The sequence below is a fragment of the Bombina bombina genome, chromosome 3, assembly GCF_027579735.1.
Source record: "Bombina bombina isolate aBomBom1 chromosome 3, aBomBom1.pri, whole genome shotgun sequence".
NCBI classification, from domain to species: Eukaryota; Metazoa; Chordata; class Amphibia; order Anura; family Bombinatoridae; genus Bombina; species Bombina bombina.
The window spans coordinates 655,216,155-655,231,512 of NC_069501.1; the positions used below are offsets into that span (position 1 = coordinate 655,216,155).

The 15,358-nt window shown below is 37.3% G+C and overlaps 1 protein-coding gene across 1 annotated transcript in view; it reads left to right on the forward strand.

The window, feature by feature from the left end:
* Positions 1–9,608: 9,608 nt before the first annotated feature.
* Positions 9,609–15,358, forward strand: part of LOC128652469 (pinopsin-like) — a 44,683-nt gene continuing 38,933 nt past the window's right edge. The window contains exons 1-2 of the mRNA XM_053705408.1: positions 9,609–9,675; positions 13,042–13,716. Of these exons, the coding sequence (XP_053561383.1) occupies positions 9,609–9,675; positions 13,042–13,716 (742 nt within the window). The remainder of the gene's footprint in view (positions 9,676–13,041; positions 13,717–15,358) is intronic.

The window sequence follows — 15,358 nt, forward strand, 5'->3', positions numbered from 1 at the left end:
CAGAAAAATTTAGTTATATCCTCTAACCACAATTACAGATAAACTTTCCACAAACCCCACTCCTATAAAGATATGGTCAATTAAAGGGCCACTTTCCTAAGAAGAAAAGGCACAACGTAGATTGGCAAACTTGTGCCTATATTGTGCAAATAAAGACCATCTAGTTTATGCCTGCCCATCTCTTGCAAGACAGAAAAAGGGTAAGGAAAAGTTTATTAACAGTATAAACCCCACTAAACAACAAACTCACTTATCTATACCTTTCACAGTGGGATCAACAACTTATTCAGTCTGAAGCCATAATAGACTCTGGAGCATGCAGATTGTTCATAAATTCTGAATTTGTTAAAACAAATAATATACCTACTGTCACAAAACAAACACCAATTTTTGTAAAATGTATTGACGGAACTTTTATACAAAAGGGACCCATAACAAATCACACCATACCTATGTTATTGTCAACAACCAAACAACACATAGAGTACATAACTTTTGACATTATTCCCATATCTAATCATACCATTATTCTAAGGTTTCCCTGGTTACAAAAACACAACCCTCAGATTGACTGGGCATACTGTAAAACATTGTTTCTATCTGATTACTGTCAAAAAACTTGTTTTCCACATATATCACTGTCCAGTCTTGAGGTAGTTGTACCAAAGGTGTATCAGGATCTTTCTGACGTATTTGATTTGAAAGAACAGAAACTTTACCTCCTCACAGGTCCTTTGATTGTCCCATTGACATCATCCCTGGGTCACAAATACCCCATGGTAAAATGTATGCTTTATCTCAGAATGAATGAACTAATTTACGTCAATATCTTGATGAGAACCTGAAAAAAGATTTTATATCATCTTCTACTTCTCCAGCTGCAGCCGGTATATTTTTTGTGAAGAACAAAGATGATACCTTAATACCCATTATAGATTATAGAGCCCTCAATGTTGTCACTATTAAAAACCGTTACCCTTTACCACTTATACCTGAGTTACTCGAACAACTAACAAATGCTACCATTTACACCAAATTAGATTTAAAGGGGGCTTACAACTTAATATGTATTTAAAAAGGTGACGAATGGAAAACAGCATTTCGTACTAGATATGGTCTCTATCAGTATATTGTACTGCCATTTGGGCTATGTAATGCCCCAGCCACATTTCAACACTTTATAAATGAAATATTCAGAGATTTGACTGATTTATGCGTAATTATATATCTAGACAATATTCTCATATATTCTAAAAATCTCCAGGAACATGAAAAACATGTACGTTGGGTGCTTACATGCCTACGAGAACATAAATTATTTGCAAAATTATTGAAGTGTCAATTTCATGTAAATAAAATAAAGTTCTTACGTTATATCATATCACCTAACCACATCCAAATGGACCCAGAAAAGGAAGCTATAATTACAAATTGGTCTCAACCCACTACTGTGAAAGCTCTGCAGAGGTTTTTGGGGTTCTCCATTTTTTATAGAAAGTTTATCTCCAATTTCTCAACAATAACAAAACCATTAACCAAGCTCACTAAAAAGCATCAAAATTGTTTATGGACAGATGAAGCACAACAAGCTTTTGACGTTTTTAAAAAAGTTTTACCACTGCCCCCATTCTAACACTCCCAAATCATAAAGTTCAATTTGTCTTAGAAGTTGACGCATCAAACTCTACTCACGTACACTTTTACCAGCTGAGTGTATCTACTCAATTGGAGATAAAGAACTCTTGGCCATTAAATATTCACTAGAAAATTGGAGACATTTACTAGAAGGAACAACTCAACCTTTTCTGATATATACAGATCATAAAAATCTAGAATATTTGAAAACTAATAAAACTTTGTCTTCACGACAAGTGAGATGGGCCCTGTTCATGGATAGATTTAATTTTCGCATCACTTATAGACCTGGTACCCAAAATTGTAAGGCAGATGCCCTATCCAGAATACATGATTTCAACCCTCCTAAAGATTCTCTAACTCAAATAATTCCACCGGAAAAATTCTTGGCAAATCTTACCTCTTTAGAAAAAGAGATTTTGGAAACACTGGAATCTAACCCAGACGTCCCAGAAAACTGTGAAATAGAACCAAACTCTGGGTTGTATTATCATAAAGGTAAAATGTGCATACCAACAAAACTCAGAGAAACCATTAATTCTCATTTTCATGATAACCTGATGGCTGGAAACCTTGGTGTTAAAAAGACCATAGATTTGATCAGAAGGTACTTTTGGTGGCCACAAATGAACACGTCCATATATAAATATGTCACTACCTGTGAGGTCTGTGCCAGAAATAAAATGGATCATAGAAAACCCATTGGAAATTTTACTTCCATCCCAATCCCTGATATTTCTTGGTCAACAATCTCTATGGATTTCATAGTTGAGCTACCAAAGTCACATCAACATGACACAATTTTAGTAGTGGTAGATCACCTCACTTTATTCCATTAAAAGGTTTACCTACAGCTAAAACAACAGCAACTGTTTTCATAGACTCTATAGTTAAACTACATGGATTTCCTACAACTATAATCACTGACCGGGGTACACAATTCACCTCATCTTTCTTGAAATCGCTTTGTAAAATACTAAAGATTGACTCTAGGCTATCCACATCATTTCATCCACAAACCAATGGTTTAACTGAAAGGATAAACTAAATATTAGAACAGTACTTAAGATGTTACGTAACTCATCTTCAGGATGATTGGTTATCATTATTATCAATGTCAGAGTTCTCATAAAATAACTCTATATCCTCCTCATCCCAAAAATGACACCTTTCTTTGCTACCTATGGATATCATCCATCAACTATAACAATAAGCAACACTACTGTCAATTCTCCAGCAGCCATCACTTACTCCACATCTTTGCAAGATCGTTTACAAATCCTAAAAACACATCTTTCAGAAACCAAGGCAAGACAAAAATACTACGATTCACATCATAGACCAAGTCCAGAATACCAGATTGGAGATTTAGTTTGGCTATCCACCAAACACCTGAAATTACAAACACCTTGTAAAAAGTTATCTAATCAGTTCATCGGACCCTTCCCTGTCAAAAGAATCATAAACTCTAATGTGATAACTCTCAAACTGCCAGACCATTACAGGATACATCCAACTTTTCACGTATCACTTCTCAAACCTTACTCCTCAGGAAATCGTTCTGCCAGAGCTGTTTTGCCTCCTCCTCCAATCAATCTTCAAGATCATGAGGAATTCGAAGTAGAAAATATTCTTGATTCACGTATTAGACACAGAAAGGTTGAATATTTAATAAAATGGAAGGTTTATGGTCCTGAAGATAATTCTTGGCAGGTTGTATCAGATATTCATGCACTATGATTGATTGCTAACTTCCATTGAAAATATCCATTGAAGCCGCGTCCTGATTCCCCAGAGGGGAATCCTTGAGGAAGGGGGTATGTGATATCCCTTTAAGTCAGACTCCACCTTCTTGCATCACAACACTATTTCAGGCAACACCTAACACCTATCATTGCCTGATTATTGAAGTTTATGCCACTGCTGTGGATCTCTAAACCTATTCTCAAGCATTATCGCTTGGCCAGAATCTACTAAGTATTTGTGCTCTTACTTGGCACTTATTATCTTTAATATCCTATTTGTCAATATATTCTCTAAGGCCTCTATTTATCAAGCTGTCAACCGCAAATATGCTGGAATTCCGCAGCGTATTTGTGGCGAGCCTGATTCGCCATAGTTATCAAACCCTACAGACCGGCAAAAGTAGAATTCAGTGACGTAATATACGATCCGCCGGACTCAGTCCAACACAGATCGATGCTTACGTCACTCCAGATGTTCCAAGCGCAAGTTCGGCAAAATCTGACTACTTTTGCTAGTTATCAAATAACTAGCAGGTACGCTCGCCACTTTTGCGGCCCAGCGTACCTGGTTTTCAATCCACCGCCCTGGAGGTGACGGACACCATAGGAATCAATGGGAGTCTGAATGCAGCGAAAGCTCATGTTCGCTGCTGCCTGATATCCCATTGATTCCTATTCACCTACATTATACATATTAACCCCTGATCTGCCGCCCCCTATACCGCCGCAACTATATTAAAGTTATTAACCCCTATCCTGCCGCTCCCGGACCCCGCCGCAACTAAATAAATTGTTTAACCCCTAAACCGCCGCTCCCGGAGCCCACCGCCACCAACATTATATTTATTAACCCCTAATCTGACCCCCTACACTGCCGCCACTATATTAACATTATTAACCCCTAAATCTAAGTCTAACCCTAACAACCCCCTAACTTAAATATAATTTAAATAAAATTACTATAATTAACTAAATTATTCCTATTTAAAACTAAATACTTACCTATAAAATAAACCCTAAGCTAGCTATAATATAACTAATAGTTACATTGTAGTTAGCTTAGGGTTTATTTTTATTTTACAGGCAACTTTGTATTTATTTTAACTAGGTACTATAGTTATTAAATAGTTATTAACTATTTAATAGCTACCTAGTTAAAATAAATAAAAATGTACCTGTAAAATAAAACCTAACCTAAGTTACAATTACACCTTACACTACACTATATTTAAATTAATTACCTACATTAACTACAATTAACTACAATTAAATAAAATAAAATTAAATTAACTAAAGTACCAAAAAAACAAACACTAAATTACAGAAAATAATAAAATAATTACAATAATTTTAAACTAATTACACCTAATTCTATTGGCTGTTCCAATCAGCCAATAGAATGCGAGCTCAATCCTATTGGCTGATTGCATCAACCAATAAGATTTTTCCAACCTTAATTCCGATTGGCTGATAGAATTCTATCAGCCAATCGGAAAATTAAATAAAATTAAATTAAATTAACTAAAGTACCAAAAAAACAAACACTAAATTACAGAAAATAATAAAATAATTACAATAATTTTAAACTAATTACACCTAATCTAATCCCCCTAACAAAATAAAAAAGCCCCCCCAAATAATAAAAAGCCGTACCCTATACTAAATTACAAATAGCCCTTAAAAGGGCTTTTTGCGGGGCATTGCCCCAAAGTAATCAGCTCTTTTACCTGTAAAAAAAAGTACAATACCCCCCAACATTAAAACCCACCACCCACACACCCAACCCTACTTTAAAACCCACCCAATCCCCCCTTAAAAAACCTAACACTAACTCCTTGAAGATCACCCTACCTTGAGAAGTCTTCACCCAACCGGGTCGAAGTCCTCAACGAAGCCGGGCGAAGTGGTCCTCCAGACGGGCAGAAGTCTTCATTGAAGCCGGGCAGAAGAGGTCCTCCAGATGGGCAGAAGTCTTCATCCAGATGGCATCTTCTATCTTCATCCATCCGGTGCGGCTCCATCTTCAAGACATCTGACGCGGAGCATCCTCTTCTGGCGATGTTTTCAAACAGAATGAATGTTCCTTTAAATGACGTCATCCAAGATGGCGTCATCCAAGATTCCAATTGGCTGATAGAATTCTATCAGCCAATCGGAATTCAGGTAGGAAAAATCCTATTGGTTGATTGGCTGATCCAATCAGCCAATAGGATTGAGCTCGCTTTCTATTGGCTGTTCCAATCAGCCAATAGAATGCAAGCTCAATCCTATTGGCTGATTGCATCTTGCACCCCCTTATCCAACTATTTTCCCATCTTGCCAGCTCTCTCCAGCCCGCCCTCAGAAAACCCCAGTTTCTCACTAGGCTTAAGAATCTAGAAGCCTCAAACTGATATTTCGATGGTACAGAAAACCTCTATAAAGTCTGTAGATCCAACCATTTCCCATCAACATACAAGTCCCTGACCTGCAGGGTACCCAAGCTATCCCAGTATGCATCATGTGTCTCTGGAAGGCACCGTCCTATACTCGTCACTGATTGTATTGGTGATGGGTAAGGTGCTATATTTTTGAGGAGTTTAATCCTATCCCAAAATTGCAAGTTGTCTAGTAAAATAAGGTGATCAATTCCCAACCTTTTTCTATAATATGAAGGGATCCAAACTAGGTCTGGAAGTTGTACATTATCTGGCAATATGGCTTTTTCCACATCTTGCCATCTTGTGGGTTTTAAGGTGTGGCCCTAGCCTAAAATATGGGAAAGTTGCGATGCCTCATGATAAAAAATCACGTTCGGTAGGGCAAGTCCTCCCTGTCTTATCGTTTTTTGTCAAATATGTCTGGATGTATGTGTTTTATTCCCTCACCAAACATACATAAAAATAACACCTTGTAACTTGTTAAGAATTGTTCTTGGAACTTGCAATGGGATACATCGAAACAAATAAGTAATCTTTGGGAGAAATTACATTTTAATTGCTGCTATCCTACCTGTCCACGAGATTTCCGTAAACTCCCAGGATTCTAATAGGGCCCTGAATCCAGAAAGTTTAATAGCTAAATTTTTAGTAATCACTAATGATAAATCTGGACTCCTAATTGTTTGATGCAGTCCCCAGACCAATTTAAATTGTATCTGGCTTGGAGATGGGATAAATTATTTTTATCTAAATTGATGTGCAGGGCTTCTGTCTTAGAGACATTTAGTTTATAAAAACTAAGGTCATCAAAGTATGTAAGGAGTTCCATTACTTTCTCTAAAGAGTGTTCAGGGGATGTAAGTAGGAGTGTAATGTCATTGACAAACAGAGCGATTTTGTGCTGAGAATCGCCTATCTCAACACCTTTGATACCATGTTCTCTTTTAATGCCCTGTGCTAGAGGTTCCACTGCCAGGGTAAAGAGTAAATTCCTTCAATTAAAATCTGTCAATTAAGTAATACGTTTATAGCGGGCAATAGCCGCTAGATGAAATACCCAGATATAGATCTGGGTGGGCTTGAGTCCACCAACAAGAATAGTTCACTAAGTGTCTGTGGATCTAGTAGGTGAACTACTATATGGGGGGAGGGGAATGTAGCTCAATGCTATCTAGGGTAGTCAATGATTGTAAGTGTAGATGTTTTGAGTTATAATCTTTATACTCTTGTAACTTTGTGTAATGGGATGAGGGGGGGGGTAGAGGGGGAACATCCTAGTATTAATATATAGATATTACAGATGAGGAAAGCCAGTCAAGTCCTTTATAAACATTAAGGTAGCAAAATCATGTAACATATTACCTCAAGTTAACCCATCCTCTCTAAAGAACAAATATTGCAGTAATAATCTTTCCTAAATTATGCAAAGACTCTATTGTGATTAATATACTTCCTAGCTGTAGGAACAAAGATCTGGACATCTATGTAGCGTGTCTCTACTTTTATATAGACCTGTTCATTACTAGTTTCCCTGCATAGACTATCACTGTCATCTAATAAATGTATTAAGCATAATACATTTAACACTCAACCATTACAAACTTAGATCTTATTCTATTAGATAACTGTGACCTAACAAGGCCTTATAAACAGGAACCAATGATCATAATTGATGTGGTATCTTGAGGAGAGAATGTTCACCAAAAAGGCGAAGAAATTAAGGAGGAGAAAAGGAAGTATATCACATCAATCAGGTGTCTTTCACATGAACATGAATCTAAGGAAAAAAAAGCCAAAAAGTGAACTCAGCTATTTGGTACCACCGCTAACCTTTCTCCAATCAATCATTCCCTATGGCCGCTCCTTTTCTTTTGAAGGGTGTGCTGCCTCTGTGGTAAGGGATTCCATTCTGGAGCCGCTGCTCGTAATCCTTTTGGATCATCAGCAGAAGTGGTATGAGAAGGTGATTCTCCCAATTTCAGACCCTGGTCGAGGTTAGAGATAGTGAATGACTTGTTATCATATTGAAAGAACAGTTTGATAGGAAACCCCCATCTGTATTTTATTCCTGCTTTCCTAAGAATTGATGTAACTGGTATGAATGATCTTCTCTTAGCCAATGTATTAGACGATAAGTCAGAAAATATTTGAATTCCTTTATGTCGATCTGTAAGTGTCTTGGAATTAAATGCAACTATCATCAATTTTTCCTTAAAGGTGAAACAATCTAACAGAATTATCACATCCCTTGGTTGATCTGCTGCAGCTGCTCTTGGTCTCAGTGCCCTATGGGCTCGATCATTTAATGGGTCATCCTCTTGAAAGGTTCCTCGTAGTGCCTTGAAGAAACCCAGTAGATATGTTGGTAGATCCGCTGTGTTCACTTCCTCTGGTATACCTCTTACTCGAATAATTTTACGTCAAGACCTATCTTCTAGGTCCGCCATTTTGTTCTCTAAGTCAGCTATCATCTCTGCTCAATTTTGAGTGTAGGACATTAAATTGGCATGATCCACTGATAGATCCTCCTGTTTTATTTCTATTATTTCTGTTCTCTCTCCCAGTGCATTCAGATCTCTTTTAAGTTCTGTCACAGAGCTCTTAATTTCTCTTTTTAAAGAAGAGTAGTGAGAGTCCATCTATGATGAAAGAGCCTTGATGGATTCCAAGACTGTATTATCTCCTTAATTATGTCTCCCTGGTGCAGAAAGCTCTATCTCAGCATTCTCTCTATAGGTGAAATGTGGATCTCTAGAATCCTCATCAGAGCAGTCTCTGTCGTTAGACGTCTTGCTGTTAAAATGGTCAGCAACAGTACGTTTAAGGCCCTCTGGTTGCCGCTGTTTCTTTTTATTTGAGTGAGCCATAACTGCAAAAGGTTGCGTAGGCAATTTGTCTACCTGCTCAGTATAAAAAGAAGCTTTGGTTAGCTTACGTATACTTAATAAAAACAGGGAGGATGTGTTAATCTGTTTTCAGCAGAGAATTGGAAATTGCATTTCGTTTCTCCACTGTAACTGTGTAGGAGGTTCCCCAATCTATGCCCCCTAGCCTACATTTATCTACAAGCTCTCATTTTCCTTCAGTGGATGTAGACCAAATGAACTTATTATCAAGGTGCAACCTAAGCAGTGTCCTTCAGCACCTTTTTTGAATAAGTCCACTATATGAGACTTATAACACTTCCGCCTGGGGCATGTGTCCAAACTGGACAGAGACGGAAAAGGGAATGTGGGTATGACCTACTGACACATGATCAGCAGGAAATGGAGGGGGAAAGTGTTAAATGGTCAATAAATATCTCTGTGGTTTTCAGATATCTAGTGTTGCTTTATTTCAGCTTTTCTATAAATGCAGTGTACGCTACACAAACAGTGTTTGATGTCAGATAATACTGGTGCGGATAGAGCATAAAGCTACGCTCGTGAGATCCGGGCCCTCTTGTTGTTTTAAATTCTCCTGTTTGAGGGGGGACTGGTGACAAGATCAATAGTCAGTCTCCATTTGGCCAGCTTTGTTTGTCTGGGGTATATTAAATTGACAGTCTGTACACCTCTCTCTTTTAAGGCTCAGTACGTCTGTATTGTGTGTGCCTTTAGTTCTATACTGTACAAGCCATTATAAAATGGCAGCTGTTCGTGCCAAAAAATGTCAGCACCTCAGTGGGTCTAGTATGCTTTGCACTTAAGATTACAGTGCCACTGACCTCTGCCTCTTTCTCAGCTTGTGTCAGTGACTTTGTACCCCCTCACTGTGATGTCCTCCTCTGTTCTGTGTGTCGGCACTGACCTGGGCTGATTCTGTGAGTATGCCGGCTGGTCGTGCTCTGTTCAGCAAGTTTCTCAGAATCACTGCTCCCCGCTCCTCTATAGTAGGTAAGTTCCACTTAGAGCACCCGCTCCCGGGTACAGCTATAAGCTCACTCTCTAAGCTTCAAGCCGCTCTCCTTATCCTGAACCTGCCAATCCTGGAGCCTCAGACTACCACCAGATCTTGTCGCGCTACACTTAGAGCCTGTTAATACTTTTATTGCCCCTGTGCCCCCTCTATAAATAGTATTATAAGGCTTAGATGCTGTGTTTAACACTTTGGGCCCAAGAGCTCTCCGTGCATGTGACCACTCACATCTTCAGTTAACTCCACCCCATACAGAGACAATAAAGTCTTAATTTAAATGGACATAAAACCCAAAATTTGTCTTTCATACTGCTATTATCAATTTTCTTAGTTTCTTGTTATCCTTTGTTGAAAAGCAGGGATGTAAGCTCAGGAGTGTGCATGTGTCTTCATTACTATATGGCAGAAGTTTTGCAACAATGTTATACATTGACAAGAACACTAGATGGCACACTACCTATCTGGATATCTCTTCAACAAGGAATAAAAGAAAATGAAGCAAACTTGATAATAGAAGTAAATTGGAAACTTTTTTTATATTGTATTCTCTATCTAAATAATGAAATATAAAAAATGGGGTTTCATGTCCCTTTAAAGAAGGGCATAGCTCTTTTAATATAATGATATGGAATATGTTCAAATGAGGGTTACTGAAATAGTTCATGATCTGACAAATAAAACTTACAAAGAAAGACTTGATGACCTAAACACGTACAGCTTAGCGGAGAGAAGGGAGCTAGACAATATGATAGAAATCTTTGTGTATGATCTAGGGCAGTGCTTTCCAAACTGTGTGTCGGGACACACTAGTGTGTCGGCAGCAGTGTGTAGGTGTGTCCCTGCTTCAGCACAAATTTTTTTTTAATTTTTTTTTTACATTTTTTTTTTGGTTTCTGACTTTCTGCCTGTTTGCTACGCATATCACATGGTTGACATGTGATTGATACCTAGGGGGTCACAGATCATCTTAACCTATTGGCGCAGCTCAGTGGGAACTGAAACTATTCCCATTGGCACATTGGCTCCTGACTGCATGTGTTGTCTCCTTAATTGGCTCGTGACTGCACGTGTAGTCAGTGAGTGGGACCAGCAGTGTGTTTGCAGGGTGGGCAGTAGTCAGTCGGACTCACCGAGCTCTGAGGGCGGCAGCTTAAACACTGAGCTGAAGTCAGTGGGGTTTTTTTTTTTTTGCAACTAGCTCCCAGTAGTGCACTGCTGCTCCTGCTCTTGATATATGGATAGGAAGGGGAAGCTTAAAAATGCTTGATGATGAAATGCGAGTGTCTTTAATATTCCAGCAAATATTCAGAAACTGTGCTCATCCCATCCACCTGATACATCCCATTAAATTAGTAAGTAGCTATTGGTGTTATTAAACTTTTTTTAATTCTTGCACATACATACTGTTACTTGTAAATACATTTAGTTATTATATATTTTTTGTATGTGTCGTATCTCTTAAAACAGGTTAGTTTAACCTCCTGTTTGCTAGTACAACTGAATTACTGTGTCACAAAATGATGTAGGTCTAAAAAGTGTGTCACCAACATGAAAAGTTTGGAAAGCTCTGATCTAGGGACTTAATAAAGCTGACATTGAAAGTGTTTTTCACAAAAAGAACAACAACAGAACAAGGGGTCATGATCTCATGTTGATTATGAATAATTTAAAGAACTTTTATGGAATAAACTTCCTTTAGAGGTGGTAAAGATAAACACTATGGGGAATGCCTGAAACAAGAATAAGGCTGTCCTACAAACGAATTAATCCTGCACGTTATATAAAATATAGACAGACTTGTTAGCTATGGTTCTTATCTGCTGTCCAAATCTAGATTTCTGTATTTCTATGTGATGTATATGATAAAAATACCTATTACTTCAAAGAATTAAATTTTGTAGTAGTTCCACAATGCCTTGTAAATCAACTATTTAAAGGAATAATGAACACTAAATAAATTCTAAAATGTATATTAGATTAGAGAGAATAATATTCAGATTTAATTTTATATTATATAAACTATTTAAATATTCAAGAAATAGGTGTAAAGTTTTAGTTTCCATGTTGCAACCTAGTTTTAAGTTTAAAAACATCAATTATGCTTACCTGATAATTTCATTTCCATCGAGGGGAGGAGAGTCCACGGCTTTATTCATTACTGTTGGGAATTAAGAACCTGGCCACCAGGAGGAGGCACAGACACCCCAGCCAAAGGCTTAAATACCTCCCCCACTCATTCTGCAGAGGGAACAAGGAACAGTAGGAGAAATATAAGGCTATAAACGGTGCCAGAAGATAAATTAAATTTAGGTCCGCCCATCGGAGACATGGGCGGGAGCCGTGGACTCTCCTCCCCTTGATGGAAATGAAATTATCAGGTAAGCATAATTTATGTTTCTATCTAAAAGGGAGGAGAATCCACGGCTTCATTCATTACTGTTGGGAACATATACCCAAGCTCTAGAGGACACTGAATGAAACCGGGAGGGAAAAAGCGGACCCTAATCTGAGGGCACCACCGCCTGCAAAACCTTTCTCCCAAAAACAGCTTCTTCAGAAGCAAAAATGTCAAATTTGTAAAACTTTGTAAAAGTGTATAAGGAGGACCAAGTAGCCGCCTTACAAATCTGCTCCATAGAGGCCTCATTCTTGAAGGCCCAAGACGAAGCCGCAGCTCTAGTTGAATAAGCCGTGATACTCTGAGGAGGCTTATGTCCCGCTGTCTCATAGGCCAAACGAATCAAGCTCCTCAACCAAAATGACAAAGAAGTAGAAGAGGCTCTCTGCCCCTTGCGCTTCCCTGAATACACCACAAAAAGAGATGTAGACTGTCTGATTCTAGACAGGGCCTGAACAAAGGATTGGATGTCAGGGAGCTCAGCGAGTCTCCTGTGCAACAAGACTGACAATGCCGAAATCTGTCCCTTTAAGGAACTAGCGACAAGACCCTTCTCCAAACAGTGCCTGGAGTGATTCTGACTTTATTATAAAATGGAACAACATCTTAGATATGTGTTATTTTGCTTTAATGGACCTATTGGTTGAATACAATAAAAAAGCAAAGGTCAGACTTACTCAATGAAATGAGAGAAGTGCAAGAAAAACTAAAAACTTACCAAAAAGATACAGAGTTTCAGAGTTATGATAAAAATTTGAAACAAAGATGAATACCTTTAAAAAAGAAATGTGGCTTTTTAAATCTAGAAAAATGCAGAGAGACAAGAGAGACTATGATTCAAAGCAAGTATAAGGATGGACTTTTGAGGAGCAGGGAAAGTCTAGACACTTTAGAAATGTAAGGAGAATAAGAAATAAAAAAAGTGACAAAACAGTAACATTCTCAGACACAGAGTATGATATTGATTCATCTGTTAACGAATATAACAATGAGGCTGTAATTCCTGCAGTATTACAAATGCCAGAAAATATAGATATACAAACTACAGCAAACCAACAGTCAAAAAACGAGGATCCTCAGACATTATCAACAAGAAAAAAACACACAGAGGAAGCAGGGGAAAAAGCAGTAAGCTCAAACAAAAACAAAAACAAAAGCAGTTTCAACACTCAGAAATACCTTGCCTCCAACAATCATATTACAAGGGACACAGAAAAAATATCCAACCAGGTCGCAAGGCCAAACATATCAAAAGCACATTTAGACAAGAATGTGATCAACTTATTACCAACAACTACATTAAAAGAATCAGAATTATGTCTATTATCCAAAGGGTTAAACTTCGTGCCATCTACTCATTTTAATCTATTTGAAACAATATTGGATGTTAACAGATTTGTCCGAAAAATTACTTTAAAAAAAGACTTTTTTGGTATGAATGAACAGATGACACAAACTAATAACATTGAAACTACAGGTTGTAACAACAATGATGAAATACTAACGTTTTCTGATTGGTGTGCAGTACAGGATTTACAACATCTGGCTAAAGAAAACGCAAATGAGGCTATTGACCTAATTGAAGACAAAGATGTAAAACATCAATACAAAAAATCAAAAAGTAAATTTTATCCTGTTCACACTAGACCTAAGGTGCTAGATGTCTTTCAGAAAACGATTGAAGACAAATGAAGAAATCTTGATGATAAAATTAAAAAATCTAAAATGAGGCAGCGTAACATTACAGCTAAAGAGAAACAAGCTTTACAAGATCTAAGTGAAAATAAGGAGATTGTGATTAGGCCTTCTGATAAAGGAGGCAATGTGGTCATTTTAAATAAATCAGATTACATCACAGAAACAACTTAGTGACACAGAGGTTTATATGAAATTAAAACCAAATCTGACTCAGCAATTCAAAAATGAAATGGTCGGAATAATTCTGTTAGCAAAACACAATGGTGTAATAAATCAACAAATTAAAGATTCCCTTATACCATCATTTCCAGTCACTCCCATTTTCCCCTACTTTGCTAAATTACATAAGGACCCTCTACAAACCCTGGGTCGCCCTATCATTGCTGGAATTGACTCCCTTAATGAACCTCTCTCTGATTTGATAAATACTTTCCTTCAACCGATGGTAAAATATCTCCTGAGCTATATACAGGATACTACATCTCTTTTATGTAAACTAAATAAAGTCAAATGGGAATCATCAAATAGATTCTTAGTTATAGATGTAGCATCTCTGTATACAACACACAAAGGGCATTATAGCTGTGGAGTTCTTTCTAGACACATACAGCAACTATGAACCAGCTACTAAGTGCTTTTTAATAAGTGCAGTAGAGTATCTGCTGACACATAATTTCTTTATGTTTGGAAGGTATTTCTTTCTACAGAAATGTGGGACAGCTATGGGAGCAAAATTTGCCCCCTCGTACGCCAACCTTTTTATGGGTTAGTGGGAGCTGTCCCACGTTTTTTGTGATAGAAATCCTTTCAAAAAAGATATAAAATACTTTTACAGATACATTGCTGATTTGTTTTTCATCTTTGAGGGGGATAATGAGAAGACAGATCTCTTCTGCGAATATCTGAATGATAATCAATGTGGAATAAAATTGGTAGGATAGCACAATAATATATCTATACATTTTTTAGACATTACTATGTATGTAAATAAAGAACAACAGACAGTGGAAACTAAATTGTATAGAATATCTACGGCAGGTAATACTATACTTCAATCTAACTCGTGCCATCCTAAACATGTAATAAGAGGAATTCCCAAAGGAGAATTCATAAGAGCAAAAAGAAATTGCTCAACTGATGAGGAATATGCTAAACAAGCACAAATCATTACAGACAGACTAAAAGTTTGAGGATATTCAGAGATGTTATTAAACCAGGCAAAGGCAAGTACAGACATAATGACTAGAGATCAACTTTTAAAATACAATCAATCTAAAACCACTAATAGACATGAAAAAGTAAAATTTATCACAACTTATAGTACAGAATTTAGTAAAATCTGTAATATAATTAAGGAGAATATACCTATTCTACATGCCAATACTGTTACTAAACAAATAACAAAAACAGGGTTTGAATTTGTATCTAAAAGGGCGAAAACTCTAGCAAATTACTTGCCTCCCTCTTAAGTATCTAATAATACCAAATTGACATGGCTATAGAGCAAGAAAGGTTTTTTCAAATATAGAAGGCTTGCATGCAAAACTTGTAAATTTATCACTGAA